Source organism: Oncorhynchus tshawytscha, linkage group LG22, assembly GCF_018296145.1.
Source record: "Oncorhynchus tshawytscha isolate Ot180627B linkage group LG22, Otsh_v2.0, whole genome shotgun sequence".
NCBI lineage: Eukaryota > Metazoa > Chordata > Actinopteri > Salmoniformes > Salmonidae > Oncorhynchus > Oncorhynchus tshawytscha.
In genome coordinates, this window is record NC_056450.1 from 30,590,941 (window position 1) to 30,615,977 (window position 25,037).

Consider the following 25,037-nt stretch of genomic DNA (forward strand, 5'->3'; position numbering starts at 1 on the left):
AAAATGTGCTACCTACTTTTTCTGTCTCCCTGCCAAATAAGTATTTATTAGAATACATGTTGTCATTGTCTTTTGTGGGAGACAAATCACCTAGGCGGCTCGGGGATTCAAACTCGCAACCTTTCGGTTATTGGCCCGACACTCTTAACCGCTAAGCTACATGCCACCAAATTGTACCTGTACCTTTCCCTCTGACTCACTTCCTCTCTATCTCCCAATCTATTTTTCTCAAATTGTTTCCCCCGTCTCTCTCTTTTAAACTATCAGTATTGACTGTAGTTCCACCCCCCAAAGTCAATACCCAGTATATTAAGCTAACCGAGCCCTTGAAATGTGCAGAAAGAAAGCCTTTATTTCCTAATGTTACATCATTCTATCCTTTGTTTGCTCGTTGAATGTCCATGTTGATGAGTCCAGCCCAGCAGCTCAGGAGCAGCAAAGCCAATGGATCTCCAACCAAATCAAATGTAACACATCGTCATCACTATGGAGGCTCCACTCAACTCTGTGCTGTTTCTTCTATCATGCTCTGAAACAACACACCAATCTGTTGTCTTGTATCTGTTTTCTTGTTGTAACTGTCTGACTGTTGTTCTCTTGCTGTGCTGTGTCAGAGCATTGTGGTTGGTGGGAGGGAAACATACTTACTTTCTTTTGGTTGCTTTATTATCTTGTTCATATTGATTGATTGATTGATGTGCTCTCATTATGTCTGGTGCAGAAGTGTTTTATTGCTCATGTCTGTCTGACATGTGCTCGAGTGGATGGGTGACTTGATGTCATGATGATGATGTGATGTAAATGTGATAGAGAGAAAATAAATGCAAATGGATTGGAATATGTATTCTCATGCTTTCTCGCTCTTCTCTGTGTGTGTCGGTGTGTGCGTGTCTCTGTGCGTGTCACAAGTTTCCACTAGGTAAAGATCTATGATCAGCTTCCCTTCCCTTAATTCTAAACTTGACCATCAGTGGGGAAATGTCTAAACTGACCCAAGGTCACCCTACACCTTCATAGTTGTAAAGCCTACTGCCCTCATGTGGAGAACAGGCATATTACAGCTTTGAGGTAGAACCCACACAGTGGAGGTTGACAAGAACCCAACATTTACAACGCACACATTAAAAAAAATTCAGCAGCAATTTCAAAATTTATTGAGACTGATTGGTTTTGCAAATAATAGTCAAGCTAATTCCACTAAACATGAAGTTAGAAAGAGGCCTGGGTTAGCCCTTTAGGCTAGCCCTCACAACAGGACGGTAGGGAAGTTCATGTTTGGCTATAAAAACGCTCAAGTGATCAGTACTATCATATACAGACGACCTGCTCACTTTAATCCTCCCAAACAGATCAAGGGGTTTGATTATTCAACACATCTTTGTTACAAACACAGGTTTATGATAATCAATATAAAGTCAGTATCATATTGAACAATATTCCCAACAAACAACTGTCAAGTTTCAAGTGTCTCACTTTACAAACGAAAGACACCTTGCCAAATGTGAGAGAAAATAAATAATACATATAATAACAATATAAATGTATATATATATATGAAGGTATACACACATCACTCTTAGTAAAGAACAGAATCTAAAATAAAATGCAAGAATTTTGAAATATAGTAAAATCTAGATATAACCATATCTATGGCTTTGTGATTTGCACATGTGAATCAAGCTATACAGGCTAAATAAGGATTGCAATTTTGTACGCATCTAAGAGCAGAATACAAATATTTATCTGCTGAAAAGCAAACCGTTTTGCATGTGAAATGAACCAGTTTTGTGCAGACGCCAGAGACAGAGCTTTGGTATGACAAATGGACAAAGGCTTGCAGTTGAGACCATGGAATCAGGGCACAACGGGTTAATAAACACAGTCAGGAACAGAATCTACTGTATACTGTAACACAGTAACATAGGTCCTCAAAAACAAATCGCTGATTTGTCTCTCAGAAAAACAGTATTTTCTCAACTTTTTGCACCTGTGATTTAGATAAAATATATTTTAAAAATCTCTATCCATCAGATTTCTGTATCTCCCTATCTCTTGAAACACACCCACATCTAAAATGTATCGAGGCACATTGTTGAGGGGATTGGATGGCAAATGTTTCCTGAATTACAACACCAAGACAAGGAATAAGAAGACATGCCGGCAGGCAGACAGGTGATGATAAGGAAGTGGGTAAAAACATCTCAGTGGTCACAGGAGTCTGGAGTGGAAAAGCACTGGATGGATGTCAGAGAAATAGCCCTGCTATTCCTTCCAAATACACGGCAGCTCTTGACAATCCCTACATATTCAGCCGTTAACATTCAAAATATCCACACAACATCATTCATTTTCTTTCTGAAACCTTCAAGAGATTAGAAACTGCTAACAGACAATAAATAATACAACTTAAATAAAGCTTGCCACCACACATGGAGAAGGCATCAGGAATCAGTGAAATGAAACACACACCCGAGGGTTGTTCCGTAGATACAGTGTTTAGCACTGGGACTGATGGGGATGGCAGTGTGGCAGATGGTAATGTTTGCAACCAACTGTGGCTACACAACTATAATTCCAAGAGGCAGCCCTGTGGCCCACTTTGTCCCTTTCCCTCATAGCATTCAGGTGCAGGTTGATGTTTATTGTAATGAATCTTGCCCTGGAGGCAGACGTTCGTATCGTAAAAATTCATTAAAACAAAAACTAGCTTTTTGGTCTTATTTTAAAGTTAGGGTTAGGCATTATGGTTAGCAGTGTGGTTAAGATTAGGGTTAATGTTAGGTTTAAATTCAGATTTTCTGACTTTGTGGCTGTGCCAGCTAGTGACCACTCTGCAGAGCTGCCTCCAAGGCAAGATTAATGACAATAAATGCCAACTTGCCATTTAGGCACCCTACCCCAAAACATGTCTTGTGGGTCTGTAAGAATCTTGCCCTCTGTTAGGCCAGGTTGACATTTGCCTTATATTATTTACCCCTACCTAATAATTTCAGACCTACAAAAAGTGCACAAGGGTCCGGGCCAGGGGTAGATTTGGAATTGGGCTTATATTTAGGATAAACAGTAGAACACAACTTTGGAAACCAGGGCAACAAGGACAATAAAGAAAAGAGGGTTAAAGATGCGATCTTCAGCAGGTCTAGCCTAGCGAGTCACAAGGCCCTTCATATACAATGATACCGTATATATACACACAACATGTGCACTTTGAAAACTGTTTCAAAAGAATACATGATTTCAAACAACAACAACATCCAAACTACAACACAATTATTAGACCACAATAATTTGAAACATGTGCACCTACATCTGCACACGCACCGTTGAAACAAAAGCACTTGATACAACGCATTAGATTATTTTTGGTATGATGTTAATTAATTTGTGTATGTTAGTAATATAGACGCTTGTGCCATACCATACATATGTCCAATCCATATCTAGGGCCTAGATTCAGTCAAATCAAGCAGTAACAGGTGATAGCCAACACCCGCATAGCTGATGTTTTGGAGGTGTAACTGCGTTGGAGCTGTCAAATCGGTGAGCAGCTGCCCTTTGATGCTTCTCATGAATCCACACCTGTCCCACTCGCATTTGAAGTTCAGAACGAAGGTGTAGTATAGAAATAATGACACTCAAAATGAAAATCATTAAACAAAATAATGAGGATTTCTGTCAGCTAAATCAAGGTGTAGATTACATCTCACATTCCAGTGTTCAAACTTGTAAACAGGGCTGCATGATATTTCTCTTAATGCGACTCCGTGCAGCCAATAGCAATGTCACTTCAGGTATAATGCCGCGAGCTGCTTGTAGATTTGACAACTCTAGAGCCGTTCCACCTCTGATACCAACAAAACAACCGCTATGAGGATGCCAGCTAAAGCGGATCTGATTGAACAGAGCCCTAAGAATAAATTAGCGCCTCTGATTTGTTCTTCTTTCTCTGTAAAAACTAATACAACAGAAAAGCAGAGATGGCATGATAGAACTGTTAAGAAACACCTTATAGCTTGCTGTCCACAAGCTTTTCTTCTAATACAAGATATCAAATAGAAAAAAGAAACGCACAATAAAAGCTTAGCATCCAGAACTTAATAACGATAATAATAACGTCATATCATAGTTGTGATCATCATAATAATAACCTCATATCATAGCTGTGATCATCATAATAATATCATATCATAGTTGTGATCATCATAATAATAACGTCATATCATAGTTGTTATCATCATAATAATAACATCATATCATAGTTGTGATCATCATAATAATAACATCATATCATAGTTGTGATCATCATAATAATATCATATCATAGTTGTGATCATCATAATAATAACGTCATATCATAGTTGTTATCATCATAATAATAACATCATATCATAGTTGTGATCATCATAATAATAACATCATATCATAGTTGTGATCATCATAATAATAACATCATATCATAGTTGTGATCATCATAATAATAACGTCATATCATAGTTGTTATCATCATAATAATAACATCATATCATAGTTGTGATCATCATAATAATAACATCATATCATAGTTGTGATCATCATAATAATAACGTCATATCATAGTTGTGATCATCATAATAATAACATAATTTCATAGTTCTGATCATCATAATAAACATGTTTTAACATCTTAAGAAAATCAATATACATCTCACATGCTTGCACACACACACATCCACACACACACACACACACGAACACACACATCCACACACACACACACACGAACACACACACACATACACACACACATCCACACACACACACACACACACACACACACACACACACACACACACACACACACACTGTGACTACAGAAGGCGTTAGACGGAGCTGAGAGAATGTCTTTATACAGTAGTACAATAATCCCACAAATGTCTGTTAATAAATAACTTTTTGAAACGAAACAAAGCGTCATAAAAGCACTCACCAGAACAGGCCACTCTCTGGGTGGAATCTTAAGCCGAAGCCTGACTTATTTTACAAACTGAAATGAACATTATCACCAAAAAGAAAGATGAACCATTCATTAAGGTTCACTAAGATGTAAAAGTGTGCATATTCTGTATTTATAGTGAAATATAAAACTTAGAATAAAACAACAAAGGTTTTGAAGAAAGTCTGCTTCTAAACACAACCGCTGTCCATAGATACAACTTGAGATTCAAGGTAAGAAAAAAGAGATGGAATGACCATGTAGAATAGGTCCATAGTGTGCTTGTGTTGGCATGAGTTTTCACCCATCATCATTGTGTATGTAATATATCTCTCTCGCTCATTCTGAGAGGAAATATCTGAAGTAAAGATTTACATTTATGTCATTATGCAGACACTCTTATCCAGAGAGACTTACAGGAGCAATTAGGGTTAAGTGCCTTGCTCAAGGGAACATCAACAGATTTTTCACCTAGTCGGCTCAGGAGGGATTCAAACCAGCAACCTTTTGGTTACGTGCCCAATGCTCTTAACTGCTAGGTTACCTGTCGATCTGTGTCCTCTCTCTGAAAGTAGAGAATTAAGAACACTTACATCTTACATGTCCCTGCATAGTGTTCACTCTCACGCTCTTCTTCTCTGTTTCTCTCAAACGTCTCTCTCTCCTTCTCTCTCCAACTCCCTCTCTTGCTGAATACACTAATTGTTGTGGCTTGTTTGTATGTAGATATGCTCAACCTTTCGTCATTCTCATCACAGCTCAACAGAAACACATGGTAAACTTAAGTGGCGAAAGAACCAATTGAAAGGCAGTGAAGGCTGGTGGGAGGAGCTATAGGAGGACGGGCTCATTGTAATGGCTGGAATGGAATCAATAGAACGATATCAAACATATTGAAACCACGTTGGACTCCGTTCCAGTTATATAATTCCAGCCACTACAATGAGCCTGTCCTCCTATAGCTCCTCCCACCAGCCTCCACTGGGCATAGGCTATTATAATCAGCAAACTTTGCACAAGTATTATAATACCCATATATTTATATATCATAACAGTCATGAGGACATACAGTATATATCCTTAAAGGTAGGTGCGGTCACCGAGTTGTGTAGGTAAAATCAGATTGAAAATGTAAACCACGGGTTGAGAGCATTTACAGGAGTCTAGTCGACGTTAAAGTGCAAGTCTGTGGCAGTTTCACTCTGCAGGAGACAATGGGCCAACCGCTGCCTGACAGATGCAACTTTACAATAGATAAAAGACTGTCTCAAACATGAATCGAGACCGTCCTCAAATTAATAGAAACTGTCCCCAAATGAATAGAGACTGTCCCCAAATGAATAGAGACTCTCCCCCAAATAAATAGAGACTTTCCCACAAATTAATAGACTGTCCTCAAATGAATACTGTCCCCCAAAAGAATGAATACTGTCCCCCAAATTAATAAAGACTGTCCCCAAATGAATAGAAACTGTCCTCAAATGAATAGAGACTGTTCCCAAATGAATAGAGATGGTCCCCTAAATGAATAGAGACTGTCCCCCAAATGAATAAAGACTATCCCCTAAATTAATTGGGACTGTCCCCCAAATGAATGAATACTGTCCCCAAAATGAATAAAGACTGTCCCCAAATGAATAGAGACTGTCCCAAAAATGATTAGAGACTGTTCCCTAATGAATAGAGACTGTCCCAAAAATGATTAGAGAATGTCCCCCAAATAAATAAAGACTGTCCCCCGACTAAATAGACTGTCCGCAAAATGTCTAGAGTCTGTCCCCAAATAAATACAGACTGTGCCCAAAATTAATAGACTGTCCCCATAATGAGTAGAGACTGTCCCCAGGTGTAGACACTGTCCCCATAATGAGTAGAGACTGTCCCCAGATGTAGAGACTGTCCCCAGATATAGAGACTGTCCCCAGGTGTAGTGACTGTCCCCAAAGAAGTAGAGACTGTCCCCAAATAGGACTGCATGGCAACAAGACACCACCTTGGTGTTTTCCCAAACTGTTAAAGATCTATTGTATCCATGGCAACTGTGACCATAAACAGTCATGGTTCAAAATCAGCTAAGATGTTGAATGAGTCCTCATTGGTCCCAGTGTGATGGAGGTGAACATCTAAACCAATGGACAGACTCTGATATGGTCCTCATCAGAAACAAACAAACGAACAAAACATTCTTTTTTTCTCTCAATCGTTCTCTTTCCGCCATGGCAGTCCTATCATCAGCACAGGGCTCAGCTTGTGTGTGTATGTGTGGTGCGTGTGTGTATGGCATCTGTCAAGGGTTTAGATCATTGTCGCGTAACGCCCACATATCCCACTCAGAGGAAGGCCCATGTACACATGGGTAAAGAGAGCTGTGTCTGCCTAAGATCCACGATAGATTCTAAATGATCCTAAGAGATCCAGCTGAAATCCTTCTCGCTCCCATTGTGCTGCTCCCCCTCTGGTGCAGAGGAGTTGCTCTCCTCCTTGTCATTATCCATGGCTCCGTCTCCCTCCGTCATCATCCCTGAGTCATCCTTCCACTTTCCTCCCTCCTCATCCCCCTCTCCCATCATCTCTCCATCCCCTTCCGTCATCATCTCTTCCTCCCCCTCTCCGTCGCCTTCGCACTCCACCTGATCGTTGTGGAAACGGTGGTCGCTGGGATACAGCTCATCTTCGGGCGACATGCCTCCGCCTGCTTCCCGGTTGTGGTCCATGCCCCGTCCAGAACAGTCAACACAGACACCATGGCGACGGGAGCCATGTTTGATTCCAACGCTGGCTGCCGACATGAAGACCCGGCTGCAGACCTTACACACATACTTCTTATCTTTACTGTGGACCTGCAGGAGAGATACACACATACTTCTTATCTTTACTGTGGACCTGCAGGAGAGATACACACATACTTCTTATCTTTACTGTGGACCTGCAGGAGAGATACACACATACTTCTTATCTTTACTGTGGACCTGCAGGAGAGATACACACATACTTCTTATCTTTACTGTGGACCTGCAGGAGAGATACACACATACTTCTTATCTTTACTGTGAACCTGCAGGAGAGATACACACATACTTCTTATCTTTACTGTGGACCTGCAGGAGAGATACACACATACTTCTTATCTTTACTGTGGACCTGCAGGAGAGATACACACATACTTCTTATCTTTACCGTGAACCTGGAGGAGAGATACAAACATATCAGCACAGATGTTGGCCGAAGACTCTCTAGACGGAATTCCCCGGCATTGCAAAACTATGAGAACTCAAAGCTAAGCCCTTAATTAACCCTCCCCCCTCTTCCCCTCTCGTCTCTTCCTGACTCCTCCTGGGCTGGCCTGTAGTCTTATAGTGGACATTTCTCTGCTCTCTGAACTCCTCTCCCCCAGCACAGAACAGCAGCTGAGTGCTAGTACATCCTGCACTGCTCTGGCTTTCATCAGATGTTCATTTCTGTGGCCTATCCAGATTTACAGCATGTGTGTTTGGATGTGTTTAACTATACATGTGGGGACCAGAAGTCCCCACAATAATTGTAAACAAACAACAATTTGACCAGCTGAGGACATTTTCTTGGTCCCCACATGATCAAATGCTATTTCTAGGGGGTTTAGGGTTCAGGTTAGAATTAGTGTTAGGGTTCGAATTAGGTTTAGGCTTAGGGTTAGGAGCTAGGATTAGTTTTAGGCTTAGGGCTAGGGTAAGGAGCAAGGATTAGTTTTAGGGTTAGATTTAGGAGGAGGGTTAGGTTTTTGGGTTAAGGTTAAGGTTGTGAATTGTGTGTCCCCACAAGGTTCCCCTCACATGCGTATAGTTAGTATTAAGAGAGGATGAACTGATCCTAGACCATGGCCTATCTGCGCTGCCTTAATTACTGCAGTGGGCTAAATCAGGGTCACAGTGTGTTTCTTCGTAGTCAAACAAATCTACACTGCACAAAAATATAAACGCAACATGTAAAGTGTTCGTCCCTTGTTTCATGAGCTAAAATAAAAAATTGCCCCCAAAAATCACAAAAAAGGTGTTTACGGCCTTGTTAGCCAAGATAACCCACCCACCTGACAAGCTGATTAAACAGCATGATCATTACACAGGTGCACCTTGTGCCGGGGACAATAAAAGGCCCTGCAAGGCCCACCCAGGGCCTAATGAATTTATTTCAATTGACTGATTTCCTTAAATGAACGGTAACTCAGTAAAATGTTTGAAATAGTTCCATGTTGCATTTATATTGTTTTGTTCAGTATACTTTGAAACAAAGGTACACACCTCACACACATGGTTATGGGCTTAAAAAAAGAAGACACCTGTACCATGTCAGATATGGAGTTGAAATGTATTACATTTTGAGTTTGCAACCCAATATTACACTTTATATACATCACAGAAGACTAAAATATAAAACTGTTGGACGTAGTAACATCGGATTTTGGGCGCGTTTTTGAAATCATGTTAATTAATTATGAAAAATATATATATTCCACTCATGAGTCCACTAGGTAATTTGACTATAGGAAAGGTGCTACAGCGAACAGCAGGGCAAGTGCATGACTCAGCTCACTGCTGCACCCCGGTGGCAACTGTCTGCTACTGCACTGTACTCACCAGTGTGTGTCTCTTCATGTGCTCTCTCCTGGTGAACTTCTTGCCACAGATCTCACAGGGGTAGGGCCTCTCGCCCGTGTGGGAACGCATGTGCCTCTTCAGGATACACTGGTGCATGGCAGAGAAACTACAGTAGGGGCACTTAAACTTCTTACGGATCACTGTGAAGTCATTCACTGTGAAGAGAGAGAGAGAGAGAGAGAGAGAGAGAGAGAGAGAGAGAGAGAGAGAGAGAGAGAGTGAGAGAGTGTGAGAGAGAGTGAGAGAGTGTGAGAGAGAGTGAGGGAGTGTGAGAGTGAGAGTGAAAGAGAGAGAGAGAGAGAGTTAAAGGCAATGTGACTTGGCAGAGTTGTTTATTTAAAGTTCATTCAAAAGGTTTAAAATGTCTACATCAGTTAGATGTGCAATTTGAGTGACAGGTTAAATTGATCAAAGGTTTACAAGATTACAGAGATCAAAATTCAAAAGTGAAACATTGTTTCCGAGGTCAGGCAGATGGCGAGGCTTATATGAACCCCACTTATACCAAACTAAATGCTAGGCTGGAAGCAAGTGGAAATAATGTGTGAGTTTAGATAAATACAAGAGATGATTCGGAAAGCAACATGATATTCTTATGGAGACGCAGTGATCACTTTCAGGTGGAACTGTTAGCAGGCATAGTGTGCCTGTGATGGCCAATACAGCACGGCTTGGAACACTGCTTGTCCAATCAGCATCCAGGATCCAAACAACCTGTTTTACAAGATGCAATATCAGTACTTGTTGCATTTACAACTTGTCTAAGTCCTATCATCAACTGATTCCAGAAAGTGTATGGCTGTGGATTGACTGCATTGTTTGAATGGAATGTTGGGATATTGGCAGTTAATTTGAAAAAAATGTATGGAATAATTTCTCTAAAACGGGTTGGCTAGCTAGCTAACAAACATACAATGCAGATAAATTGTTCAAATTCATTATTTTACAGAATATATTATCACACAATATATTATCACAACCATGGTTGACCAACTCCCTGATCACAATGGCTGACCTTCATCCCATCATAAGAAGGTTCATGTCCATTCCAGTATTCTAAATTCTAATTCTATGGTCTTAACAACCCCGATGCCCACCTAAATGTCAGTCAAATTTTCCCTAGCAACTAGTCTGTCTAAATAGGAAGGTATGAATAAACAAAAAACTCAAGATATCAATATCCTGTTTACTCCCTGTAGAAGAGGTCTCTCTTTATTCAGGATCTAGTCTATTGGATCACACAAAGAATACATCTCAAGTAGAGGTAGAGAGACATTACATTAGACACGGTAACGCTTGGATAAAGGCCTACAATAGATTTACATATCCATATTACATAATAGATCAACTCAGGGTGAATTAGGCAGGGATCAATACACACAGGTGAGGTCAGATAAAAACGAGGAAGAGCTAAATACGTACAAAGGTGAAGTCAGGTAAAAGGGGGAGAGAGGATGGAGAGAGATTACGACACAGCAGGGTTTGGATAATTAAGCAATAAGGCCCGAGGGGGTGTGGTATATGGCCAATATACCACGGCTAAGGGCTGTTCTTACACCCAACGCAAAGCAGAGTGCCTGGAAACAGCCCTTAGCCGTGGTATATTGGCCATATACCACACCCCCTCGGGCCTTATTGCTATTATAAACTGGTTACCAACCTTATTAGAACTATAAAAATAAATGTTTGTCATAACCATAGTATTATATGGTCTGATATACAACAGCTTTCAGATAAGCAGCATTCAGGGCTCAAACCACCCAGTTAATAATTGGCTTTATAAACTGGGTGGTTGGAGCCCTGAATGCTGATTGGATGACAGCTGTGGTATATCAGACCGTATACAATGGGTATGACAAAACATTCTTATTCTTTAGCTCCACTCTGCTAAAAGCACACCTTGCACATTGTGCATTATTTTCCAGAGAATGCATAGCCCCTCGTTGATGATCTCTTACATGATATCTCCACATCGCAACATGATTTAGAGTAACAGGTAAACCACAGGAGCAGTCAGGTACTAATGAGATCAACACACCTGAGGTCGAGGACTTGCTGGATATTCACAGAGGGGAAGTCAGGTAAAAGAAGGACAGCACAAACACAGGGTTGCCATGTTGAAAGTTCCTGGAATTTTGCAACCCTACGATCGCATAGTGTAAACAGGACTGTAAAACCACACTGCTGTAATTCAGCTTTTACAGCCTCCACTAAGCCCATCAGATCAAAGTCTGGACAAAAGGTTAAGTAGGTGCTCAAGCAGACATCTGTGTGTGCGTGCGTGGACGCCTGTGTGTATGTGTGTGTGTGTGTGTGTGTGTGTGTGTGTGTGTGTGTGTGTGTGTGTGTGTGTGTGTGTGTGTGTGTGTGTGTGTCTTATCCGGACTTTGACTATATGTGGCAGGGCAAGAAGCTTAATAGATTGGTTGAGAAGAAACCCCAATCAACATGACAAACAGGCTGTTCACCTGACATAAACAGAATGTGGATTAGAAAGGCTCAGGGAGTCAGAATGGAGAGTATGAATACAACACCTCATCCAGCCTCACACTGTTATGCCCAACTTGGTTGGGAAACATGGGCGTAACTCGAAATTTCATACAGATCCTGCATATGTGTCAATGGGAGTTTTGCACAAAATGTCCTCAAGTCAAAAGACGCAGATTGATTATTCAACCTGACTCACTCTGCCAATGTGGAATCATGGTAGGGGGAATTGAAGTGAGAATGTAGTCTATACCTACAACTAAAATAATGCTTTTTCCATACTCATACAGTATGCAGATACATATTTTGTACCTGGTTAGACAATTTAGGAAAGGAAAAAGTAATTGTATAAAATGCATTATTTTATATAGTATGTGTGTACTGTGTATTTCTCCATAAGTATAACACACAAACACAACAACAAAATAATCAACCTCCCAATGGGTTTTCGTTCACAGTTTATTGATTACAGAATACAAACTACCCTAGAAACATTACACAAATACATATCGATCTTTGATATTTGGAATTAAAAGACAAAAAATACAGTCTAAAATGCATTGTATTTTTGCTCTAAGAATTTACTAAAGAAAATCCCAATATTGCAACCGAAATCCACCTCATTGGCTCTTTTTAAAAATGTCTCCTAACCAGTCTGGTTCACATGAGAGAAGCCTAGCCTGCTTTCCTGTTTGACCATAGGCCAGAACATTCATTCTCTCTGAGGCCAGCTCAGGGACAAGTTCCTTAAACAAGATGACAAGTTCCACTTAACATGTTGGTCTGTTCTCATACCTGGTTATGTGGAAAACACCAAAACGACATATGGGACACATCTCAAATGACCCCCCAGTCATAATGGTTGAGGCATAGAATTAGGAATTGAAATAATTTGATCATTGAATAGGATCTGTATAAGGTTCCATGGAAGGGTATGGGCACAGACAGGACAAACATTGACCTAGACTGACAAACACAGCTTTAGATTGTCACTGATCTTCGGGGTTTGACACCCGGCTTGCTTTTTGGGTCAGCTGCATTTGTAAAAAGTAGAAATCCAAATTTGATTGAATGAGTGGTTGGTTGATTGGTTAATTGGTTGATGTACTTCCAGAAAAACAAGACGTTACAGCTAACTTCCCTATGCAACTGTACTACAGTCACATCAAACAGACAGAAAAATATACAGAATGAGGAAGTGGAGGTATTCTAGTATTCTAATTCCTATTTTAGGAGTCCTAGCTTTCAGAGAATAACGTTTGTGGCAAGACAGCATTTTAGTCAGACCACTCAAACACTGTGACAAGTGTATCCTTAAGGACCGCCAGAGAAAGAAAGAGAGAGAGAGCTTTGTGGTTCTATAATTCAGTTACTGAAATAGCATCAATCCAATGACCAAATTATACATGCAAAACGCATTCAACGCACCTTGTTTTCATGCAGTAACAAGCAGGAGGAAGACAAACAGTCTATAAGGAATTCCATTTAAGATACAGTAAGTGATATGTTTGTCCTAGTTCCTAGTCCCACCCTGCCATCCACAACCATTACTCCCTGTCTGTAGCCCTACACTAATTCAAACAGTATATCAACCATAGACTGTGACTATGTTACAATGGACACTCTGAACCTCTCAGACAACACCATCTAACCTCCTATCTCCCTCCCCCATCTTCTCGCTGTCACTGTCTCTCTCTCTTTCCACTCCTTTTTCCACCCATCCCTCTCCAATCCTCCCCCTCCCTCTCCAATCCTCCCCCTCCCTCTCCAATCCTCCCCTCCCTCTCCAATCCTCCCCTTCCGCTCCAATCCTCCCCCTTCCGCTCCAATCCTCCCCCTTCCGCTCCAATCCTCCCTCTCCAATCCTCCCCCTCCAATCCTCCCCCTCCCTCTCCAATCCTCCCTCTCCAATCCTCCCCCTTCCTCCCAGACTTTCCACTTGTTCCTATGACGACAGAGAAGTCATGGCCCTCCTCTGCCTACTTGCTCTTATGTTAGTGTTATCTGGGATTCTTGGGATGTCCCTACCCTTTACCTTCATTTAACTAGGCAAGTCAGTTAAGAACAAATTCTTATTTTCAATGACGGCCTAGGAACAGTGGGTTAACTGCCTTGTTCAGGGGCAGAATGAGAGATTTTTACCTTGTCATCTCAGGGATTCGATCTTGCAACCTTTCGGTTACTAGTCCAACATCCTAACCACTAGGCTACCTGCCACCCCAACGTTAACCCAAGAAGGGGTCGTCCCAAGGAGGGGTCGTAGGTCAGTGAGGGCTGGAGCTGAGAAGAGCCAATTACTATTCTCCATCAGCTGGGCTTATAGAGGGGGTTAGGAGGATTTGGGTCAGCGCACAGAGAGAAAGGAACTTGAAACAACTCTAACCCCACCCCAACCCGCCCGTTAGCATGTCTGTATTGTTTTAAGTGGCTTGGTACTCCTTTCATCTCCACTGATCTAAAAACAACACAGGAAGGATGTAGGAAAACATGTCAAATGCCCTTCACAGACACCTGTTTTCACCAGTCAACTTCCTGCATATCATTTATTTTTTATTTAACCTTAATTTACCTTGGCAAGTCAGTTAAGAACAAATTCTTATTTACAATGAAGGCCTACCTCGGCCAAACACTCCTTTAACCCGGCCGACGCTCGGCCAAACACTCCTTTAACCCGGACAACACTCGGCCAAACCCTCCTTTAACCCGGACGACGCTCGGCCAAACCCTCCTTTAACCCGGACGACGCTCGGCCAAACACTCCCCTAACAACTGTGCCCTATGTGACTCCATGATCTCGGCCAGTTGTGATAAAGCCTAGAATCAAACCAGGGTCTGTAGTGATGCCTCTAGCACTGAGATGCAGGGCCTTAGACCGCTGCGCCACTCGGAAGCCCAAAAAGCTTTATCAAAACAGATAAAGGAGAGGAACTCCGTGTGCAGAAACATAGATCAATACCTTTTCTCAAATCCAACGAGGCATAATTCAGTGCAAAACCATTTGCATGAACGGTACCCTCTCAGGGCTGTTGTATGTGTCACATGTGAACTTATTATAGGCCTCTGGTTTTACATCTGACATGTGTTATCTCAATGACACTTCCTGATTTGAAGGTTAAAAACAGATTATTGTAGCATTGTTTCAGACTGGATAGGGTTAGGGCACTCCGCTCCCAGAACAGACCTCTGATGTTAGTGTACAGAATCAACGCTGACAGGGAATGTGTAGTACATATGATTACCTGCAGGTGGTGCTGATGTGTGGTGACTAGGGGTCAGTTTATGAGCAGTTTTAGTGGTATGTAAAGAGTAGGAGATCCAAATCTCCCTTCCTAATATGGAGAAGAGAGCTTCAGCTGGCGACAAAGAGGGAGACAGGGGGCTGGGGGATAGAATAAACACCACAAGAACCCAAGTAGAAGAAAAAAGGTTTCGCTATACACTCTAAGGTCAGTTTTGTGCTTTCCCCCTGATGGTTACGATGAGGATTTAACAAAGGTAAGCTGATTCTAGACCTGATTCTACCCAGAGCTATTTCCAACAACAGCACCAACAATGTGATATGAGCACCCCTTTCTAGGGAGTTTTTCCTAGCCACCGTGCTTCTACACCTGCATTGCTTGCTGTTTGGGGTTTTAGGCTGGGTTTCTGTACAGCACTTTGAGATATCAGCTGATGTACGAAGGGCTATATAAATAAATTTGATTTGATTTTGATGTGATTTGATCATTCAATCAATGCACTCCATAAGCAAGTGACAGCTGTACAGAATGACAAACAGACAGACAAACAAACACATATTGATACATAATAAAACAAAGCTGGAACTCAGGTGAGCCGTTACAGTACATTTTCACTGGTCACTTTGCATAGCAATTGTGGTTTTTAAAAAGATGCCTAAAGGCTTCTTCAAAATATAGGCCGCCGCCTACATACACTGTACAGCATTTACAAAAGTATGTGGACATGCCTTCAAATTAGTGGATTCGGCTATTTCAGCCACACCTGTCGCTGACAGGAGCACACAGCCATGTAATCTCCACAGACAAACATTGTCAATAGAATGGCCTTACTGAAGAGCTCAGTGACTTTCAACGGGGCACCGTCATAGGATGCCACCTTTCCAACAAGTCAGTTCATCAAATTTCTGCCCTGCTGCCCCGGTCAACTGTAAGTGCTGTTATTGTGAAGTGGAAATGTCTAGGAACAACAACGGCTCAGCCACCATGTGGTAGGCCACACAAGCTGACAGAACAGGACCGCCGAGTGCTGAAGCGCAGAGTGCGCAAAAATGGTCTGTCCTCGGTTGCAACACTCACTACCGAGTTCCAAACTGCCTCTGGAAGCACAAGAACTGTTCGTCGGAAGCTTCGTGAAATGGGTTTCCATGGCCGAGCAGCCACAGACAAACCTAAGATCACCATGTGCATTGCCAAGCGTTGGCTGGAGTGGTGTAAAGCTCGCCGCCATTGGACTCTGGAGCAGTAGACACATTCTCTGGAGTGATGAATCAAGCTTCACCATCACCAGTCCGAAGGACAAATCTGGGTTTAACGAATGCCAGGAGAACGTTACCTTCCTGAATGCATAGCGCTAACTGTAAAGTTCAGTGGATGAGGAATAATGGTCTGGGGCTGTTTTTCATGGTTCAGGCTAGACCCCTTAGTTCCGGTGAAGGGAAATTTAATGCTACAGCATACAATGACATTCTAGACGATTATGTGTATCCAACTTTGTTGCAACAGTTTGGGGAAGGCCCTTTCTAGTTTCAGCATGACAATACCCCCGTGCACAAAGAGAAGTCCATACAGAAATGTCTTGTTGAGATCGCCATGGAAGACCTTGACTGGCCTGCACAGAGCCCTGACCTCAACTCTATCAAACACCTTTGGGATTAATTGGAATGCTGACTGCGAGCCAGGCCTAATCGCCAAACATCAGTGCCCGAACTCACTAATGCTCTAGTGGCTGAATGGAAGCAGGTCCCCACAGTAATGTTCCAACATCTATTTGAAAGACTTCCCAGAAAAGTGGAGGCTGTTATAGCAGCAAAGGGGTGACAAACTCCATATTAATGGCCATTATTTTGGAATGAGATGTTTGACGAGCAGGTGTCCACATACTTTTGGTGATGTAGTGTATGTAAAAACCAAACTTTTTATGAAAGATCACTCTTTAATTAATCTTATAAATGTACAAATATTACACCGGTTGTAGAAAATATATAAGTGCTCTTACATATAACCCCAATTGGGCCCACTCAGATCTACTCTCATCCAATGGGAAGAGAGATACCGGTTTAGGGAGGAAGTGATCCTCTTCAGTGCAATGAGACCACAGGTCATTCATCGACATGGGTATAATGTCTTTGTGTGTGTGTGTGTGTGTGTGTGTGTCTACTCTCTATATCTCTGTATGCATCCATGCTCAATCGACCACATTCACATGGTGATGATGATTATTATGGTTGCTATGGGCGTCTACCTTCATCTCATGATGCAAGCCCCACAGTCTCTCAGTAACCCCACCCTGCCCCACTCCCATGCCGACCCCTCTCCCTGACTCTGACTCTACCCCCAGCTGGTAGCACACCTTGACGTGCGTGGCCAGGTTCTTTTGGGTACTGAATGCCTTGGCACAGGCTGGGCAAGAGTGGCCTCTCTCTCTGGAGTGTACGGAGGAGAGGTGTCTGTGTAGATCAGTACGGTCTCTGAACTGTTTCAGACAGTAGGTGCACTGCATCAGCTTCCTCTTGAAGTGGATGGTCTTCTCATGCCGGTCTGCATTGGACTTGAGCGTGAAGGTGGCTGGACACTGGGAGCAGAGGTACCGTGGTGGAAAATGCTCGGCCACCGGGAGGCAATAGAGAGACTGAGAGTAGGCTTGAGTCTGGTTGTGGTGGTGGTCGGCTAAGGGGCCTTGCGGGTCAGGCCAGTCCAGGGAGAGGGCCGTGAGAGACAGGGTGTGGCGGTACTCGTGCTCCCTGAGATGCTCCAGGCTGCTGAACAGCCGTTTGCACAGGGAGCAGGCCAGCTCCTGTGGCCAAGCAGGCCCCGACAAGGCCCCACTCCCCCTACCTGCTGACACGTCCACCCTGGACACACCATGCCTCCCTTCAGCCATCTGATCCCTCTCCATGGGAGATGGACCACACTCCAGAACTGAGAGAGAGGAGCAGAAGAAGGTGAGAGAGGGAGGAGGAGGAGGGGAGAATGAGAATAGGGGGAAGAGAGGAGGGGGCAGGAGGGAAAGAGGAGGAGAGAGAGTAAAGAAAGAGTGTGGGAAGGAAAGAGAATGAGAGATAAAGAGGTGAGAACGACCACCACTTATGTCATGTATCAGAAAAATCATTCCTACCTATACTGTGACAGTGGTGAAATATGGTCTAAGGAATTGATCATGTATATGCTATCTAAAATTAACCCATTCTAGGCCCCATACTTACCTGTGTTGTATCCCTGCTTAGAATCTTCTTCATCCTGCAACACAGGATGCACAGTTAACACACACAAATACCCTGGCTCCAATGTAATGTATGGATGAATATTCTTTGGGCATGCAGGCAAGGTAAGGCAAGCTGTGAACACACTCACACAGAAAGAGAGAGACACACACACACACAGACACACACACACACACACAGACAGACAGACACACACACACACAACATTCACACACACACACACACAATATTCACACACACAAACACAATATTCACACACACACACACACACACACACACACACACACACACACACACACACACACACACACACACACACACACACACACACACACACACACACACACACACACACACACACACACACCATTCACACATAGTTGAATAAACAAAAGGCACATAAAAAGAAGACAAAGTGTTAAAGAGAGAAAAAGTCAGAAAGCAAAAAAATGGTTAATGGATTAATAACTCAAATAAACAAACACATAATTAGAAACAGAGATGAAAAAGAGATCAGTGTTTGGGTGTGGTCTGATCTAAGGGCTGTAGTGTGTGGTCTGATCTGAGGGCTGTAGTGTGTGGTCTGATCTAAGGGCTCTAGTGTGTGGTCTGATCTAAGGGCTGTAGTGTGTGGTCTGATCTAAGGGCTGTAGTGTGTGGTCTGATCTAAGGGCTGTAGTGTGTGGTCTGATCTAAGGGCTGTAGTGTGTGGTCTGATCTAAGGGCTGTAGGGCTGTGTGTGTCTGATCTGTAGTGTGTGGTCTGATCTAAGGGCTGTAGTGTGTGGTCACTGTGGCCTGATCTAAGGGCTGTAGTGTGTGGTCTGATCTAAGGGCTGTAGTGTGTGGTCTGATCTAAGGGCTGTAGTGGTCTGTAGTGTGTGGTCTGATCTAAGGGCTGTAGTGTGTGGTCTGATCTAAGTGGCTGTATCTAAGGGCTGTAGTGGTGGTCTGATCTAAGGGCTGTAGTGTGTGGTCTGATCTAAGGGCTGTAGTGTGTGGTCTGATCTAAGGGCTGTAGTGTGTGGTCTGATCTAAGGGCTGTAGTGTGTGGTCTGATCTAAGGGCTGTAGTGTGTGGTCTGATCTGTAGTGGGCTGTAGGGCTGTGGTCTGATCTAAGGGCTGTAGGTGTGTGGTCTGATCTAAGGGCTGTGGTGTGTGGACTGATCTAAGGGCTGTAGTGTGTGGTCTGATCTAAGGGCTTGGGCTGTAGTGTGTGGTCTGATGTGTGGTCTGATCTGAGGGCTGTAGTGTGTGGTCTGATCTGAGGGGGCTGTAGTGTGTGGTCTGATCTAAGGGCTGTAGTGTGTGGTCTGATCTGAGGGCTGTAGTGTGTGGTCTGATGTAAGGGCTGTAGTGTGTGGTTTGATCTAAGGGCTCTAGTGTGTGGTCTGATCTAAGGGCTGTAGTGTGTGGTCTGATCTAAGGGCTGTAGTGTGTGGTCACTGTGGCCTGATCTAAGGGCTGTAGTGTGTGGTCTGATCTAAGGGCTCTAGTGTGTGGTCTGATCTATGGGCTGTAGTGTGTGGTCAGTGCGGTCTGATCTAAGGGATGTAGTGTGTGGTCTGATCTAAGGGCTCTAGTGTGTGGTCTGATCTATGGGCTGTAGTGTGTGGTCAGTGTGGTCTGATCTAAGGGATGTAGTGTGTGGTCTGATCTGGCTATAGGGCTGTAGGTGCTGATCTAGTGTGTGTGTCTGATCTAAGGGCTGTGGTCTGATCTAGTGTGTGGTCTGATCTAAGGGCTGTAGTGTGTGGTCTGATCTAAGGGCTGTAGTGTGTGGTCTGATCTAAGGGCTCTAGTGTGTGGTCTGATCTAAGGGATGTAGTGTGTGGTCTGATCTAAGGGCTGTAGTGAGTGGTCTGATCTGAGGGCTGTAGTCTGTGGTCTTTGTGGAATTGCAACACAATCACCCATTACTCTTTTTACTGTAAAGTAACAGGTGGAGGGAGAGAGAGAAATTAGGATAAAGAGAGAGAGAGAAATGGAGAGCGAGAGAACGAGAGAGACATAGAAAGAGACGGGGGGGGGGCGAAGACAAGACAATAAGGTATTCAATATTTATTTGTATCTCTGGATTCGTATCTCTGGCTGGGGTTTACAGATTAGCTTTTGTTTGTTCAACGACCCCTCCCTATGGGTGTGTGTGTTCATCCCCAAACTAAAGCCTACCCCTCCTCCTCCACCTACCCTAACCATCCCTCCCTCCTTGAAGAACAGAACACCATGGTCTGGGCAAACAGATGGCTTGTCCACAGAGATAAAGAGCCTTGTAGGGAGGGAAGTCCACTGAAACCAATTGCTGCTCCTACACACACACATACACACACACACACACGCGCACACGCACATGCCCATCCACCCACCCTCACACACCCACAGTGGCAGAATGGAGAAGGTAATTTCTTGACCCTCTTATTGTCTAGCGATATTGATTCTATTCAGTCCTGAAACCTCTCTGTTATGTAAAAGCATCTGTAGGACCACATTGTTTCACCAGACCCCTAACATTACATATATTATCACTGCTAACTACTTCCCATCAACTCTAAACTAGATGTTTGCAATCTCGGGTTCTAGATGTAGTCTATGGGATTTTGTTAAGACATTGTGCATAGGAAAAATCATAGAATTTAAAGGTAATAAAATCATGAAAAAACACCCAGAGGAAATGAGAAAGGAACAAAGACACACAGCCAAGGTTAGACAGACAGGTTAGACAGACAGGTTAGACAGACAGGTTGGACAGACAGGTTAGACAGACAGGTTAGACAGACAGGTTGGACAGACAGGTTGGACAGACAGGTTGGACAGACAGACAGGTTGGACAGACAGGTTGGACAGACATGTTGGACAGACAGGTTGGACAGACAGGTTGGACAGACAGGTTGGACAGACAGGTTAGACAGACAGGTTGGACAGACAGGTTAGACAGACAGGTTGGACAGACAGGTTGGACAGACAGGTTGGACAGACAGGTTGGACAGACAAATAGATATCACCGGTAATAACACAAGTAATAAGAACAGGAAACACAACAGATTCCACAGTCAGCTAGAATAGGGTGAACAAAGACACTACACTAGAGGGGCTGTGGAGGGCTGTGGAGGGAGATATGACCCCCAGGGGTATACAACCCCCACCAACCCCACCCCTACTGCCAGGGTATAAAACAGAAGGAGTAGGATGAAGTTGCCCCTGGACACTGATTTCAAGTCAGGTTTACATTCCTCCTCCTCATTGTTAAGGTTATAATATAGTGAGGATAAACTGATCCTAGATCAGTGTCTTAAGGGCCAACTTCCACCCGGGGTGAACATGGATGTTTCTGCTTACCTCTGGTGGGGGTTCAGAGGGCTCGGGACCCTCAGGATTCTCTTCTACATTCATAGCCAGCTCCTCTGAGCGTGAGTGGAGTGCTGCGCTGGGTCCCCCAGCCCGCAATTCAGGGGCCATCAGGGGCCCGGCCTCAGAGGGCTGCAGGGGGAGTGTGGGCGGACGGAGGAAGGATGGCGGGGGTGGTGGAAGAGGAGGTGGGAGGAGAAGTGGAAGAGGAGAGGGGGAGGAGAAGGAAGCAGCTCCTTGTTTGCTATCAAATGTGGCCCCTGTTGTGGCCCCTGGCCGGATTGTTGCACTTCGGAGGTGCTGCTGCTGGTGGTGGAGGTGGTGGAGGCCTGAGGAGCACAGGAAACGAGGCTCACCCACCCACTCAGGACAAACTGCAACCATCTGTCTGCGTCCACACAACAGCAGCACAGAGAGAGAGGGGGCAAGGGGGCACACTGAGACAGCTGCAGCGCCACGGCTAACCCGACGCAGATAAAAGGAGAGGAGAGGAGGAGGAACGAACAAAAAGACTTGCTCTCCTCTCCTCTGCCAGCAAGGAGGAAAGGTTTAGGAGTACTCTCTGGTACTCTCTTTTCTCTCTCTTTTTTCGTTCATCCTCTCCTTCTCCTTCCACCCACGTGCACGCAGAGAGGATGGACGTGTGTGTGCTTGTGCGATGTTTGAGAAGACGAATGAGGATCTTGTATTGTCGAATATAAAATACTGAATTAGAGCAGCTGTCTATGAGAGCATCCATTTTAGGGAGAGAACCGTAGCGAAGGTAGGTCTAATCAGGAAAACACCCTGCTCCTTCAACCAGCTCTCACAGTCTCACATCAGAATTACACGTTCATCCATGTTTCTCAAGCGCACAATTTTTAAGTTGTTCCAAACATAATATTTCAAAGCGTTTAAAGTTAACTTTAGGCATTATCTCCACATTTTTAAGGTTAGGCATTAACTCTGAATGGTTAAGGTAATGGTTAAGGTTTGGGATAAATCTCAAAATCAACTATCTATCGCTGGATTTGAACATGCAAACTTTGGCACGAGAGGCAGATGCTTCCCCATCCGCCATCCATGTCCACAACACCCTAGCAAAACCAAAACCTACTTAAAGGTAACAGCACTGACGTTTAATACGGACTTGCATCACGGGTTACCTGGCTGGCTCACTAACATTCAGTATATGAGAGTGTAGCAGACAACTGATTAACACATTGAACATACCATATCACTCACCCACACATTCACACATATACACTGTAGGTGTATCCAAGGTAACACTTCCATAGAGATCCTGGTGCAATGTAAAATAAAGTGTGTGTATGTGTGTGTGTGTGTGTGTGTGTGTGTGTGTGTGTGTGTGTGTGTGTGTGTGTGTGTGTGTGTGTGTGTGTGTGTGTGTGTGTGTGTGTGTGTGTGTGTGTAGTGTCAAGGAGCTTTAAACTGAATGTGTAGAAAACTGTTAATATTTGTGTGTTGGGATGGGAAATAGGGAATACTGTGTATAAGAAGAGTTTCTTTCCAAAATGCTGTATCCACCAATTTTTCACATTTGTGTTTTTTCACCAGAAATGATTTCTTATGGGTACCTTCATGTGTGTGTAAAATATTACTGTTCTCAGATTTTTTATTCATAGATTTTAGGTGTATTAAATGTGCTTTTGTTTCAAAACACTATATCCATTGTTTAGCTAGAATGGAACGTACGTATCCTGTATATTTGACTGTGATACGTGATTGGCTCACCTAGATATCTTCAGATGAATGAACTGTAAATCACTCTGGATAAGAGCATCTACTAAATGACTAAATGTAGATGTTTTACATACAGATCTCATATTACTTGATTCATTTAAAAAAAAAGAGATAAATGTATGTCACAAATGTATCATTTGTACAGTACTTTATTAAAAATGTACTTATTTGTTATATTTGACTGTGTAAAACCTAGCAGTACTACTTATTTCTCTGAGAGTGAGGTGGATATATAGAGTTTAAAAAAACATTATTTGTCTCTCTGTAATGAAACCATCAAGTGATAGATTTCAAACAAATACATGTCATGATTAAATAGTGAGAAAAAAAACACCAATCTCTTTCATAATTTATTTAAACAATAAAAATCAAATTGACCAACATTTCTGAAAATGTCAAGAAACTCCATCTGGTGTTAATTTATAAATGTGTTGCTGTGTGTATGTGTGCGTGTGTGTGAGTGTGTGTGTGTGTGTGTGTGTGTGTGTGTGTGTGTGTGTGTGTGTGTGTGTAGGCAGTTTTTCAGGGAATGTCTCTAGAGTTATGCAGTGGGTTAGACATCCCTTCCTCTCTTCTCCTCTCCTCAGCGGACACAATCACAAAACCATGAGGCTCCACCATGGACAGATTCCTGGAATGTTCAACTGCCGCTCCCTCCACTCCCACTTACTGTAGACACACACATACACACATACACACACTCTCCATTTCCGCCCTACCCCAGGCATTGTCAGTAGGGGAGGAGAAAAGTGGGGTGAAATGGTAGGAGGAAGGGATGAGAGAGCGAGAACGAGAAACGAGAGAGCAAGAGAGCAAGAGAGCGAAAGAGACAGAGTGAGCGAGACAGAGAGAGAGAGAGACAGAGCACAAGAGAGAAAGAGACAGAGACAGAGACAGAGACAGAGACAGAGACAGAGACAGAGACATGAAGCAGATCAGACCAGGGTTGAAATGAATGTGGTGTAATAGAAGATCAGAATTCATGGGTGTTCCCTGATATCAGGAAAAGCTTATTGATACCTACCATTGGTCAGTTCCGGTGTTATGAGACTGATGGTTTCTCGACACAGATGATTTGATTATATAGCAGGCTAAGATAACTAACCTGGCAGGTTAGGTGAATTAGCGTGGCAGGTTAGGAGACTGAGGACAAAGGTTAGGAAAATAGTTAGGTTTAGCTACAATGCTACAGTTGTCAACAACTGTTGTCCCCGGCGTGAAACATACGGCCACGGAACAATGGTGAGCAGTAGTGGATGTGACTTGATATCAAGAAATGCCCGATATCAGAAGGCACCCATTATTGCAGTTTGCAATTACACCCTTCTCGTTAAAACACATGTGTATTTAAATATTTGTATTTCAAATATAAATGTTCATATTTATTGTTAATTTTTAT

At 43.2% G+C, this 25,037-nt stretch overlaps 1 protein-coding gene across 3 annotated transcripts in view; it reads right to left on the reverse strand.

Annotated features, from left to right (window-relative positions):
- Positions 1-1,131: 1,131 nt before the first annotated feature.
- The window catches only part of LOC112248014 (zinc finger and BTB domain-containing protein 46), a 130,329-nt gene continuing 106,423 nt past the window's right edge, over positions 1,132-25,037 (reverse strand). The window contains exons 5-7 of one of the 3 annotated variants that reach the window (XM_042304065.1): positions 21,887-22,224; positions 18,533-18,566; positions 17,133-18,248 (exon numbers count right to left, since the gene is read on the reverse strand). In XM_042304065.1, the coding sequence (XP_042159999.1) occupies positions 17,515-18,248; positions 18,533-18,566; positions 21,887-22,224 (1,106 nt within the window). In that variant the 3' untranslated portion in view covers positions 17,133-17,514. Of the gene's footprint in view, positions 7,813-8,044; positions 8,114-9,582; positions 9,759-17,132; positions 18,249-18,532; positions 18,567-21,886; positions 22,225-25,037 lie in introns of those variants that run through there. The other 2 variants (XM_042304066.1, XM_042304067.1) reach the window with 2 other exon arrangements.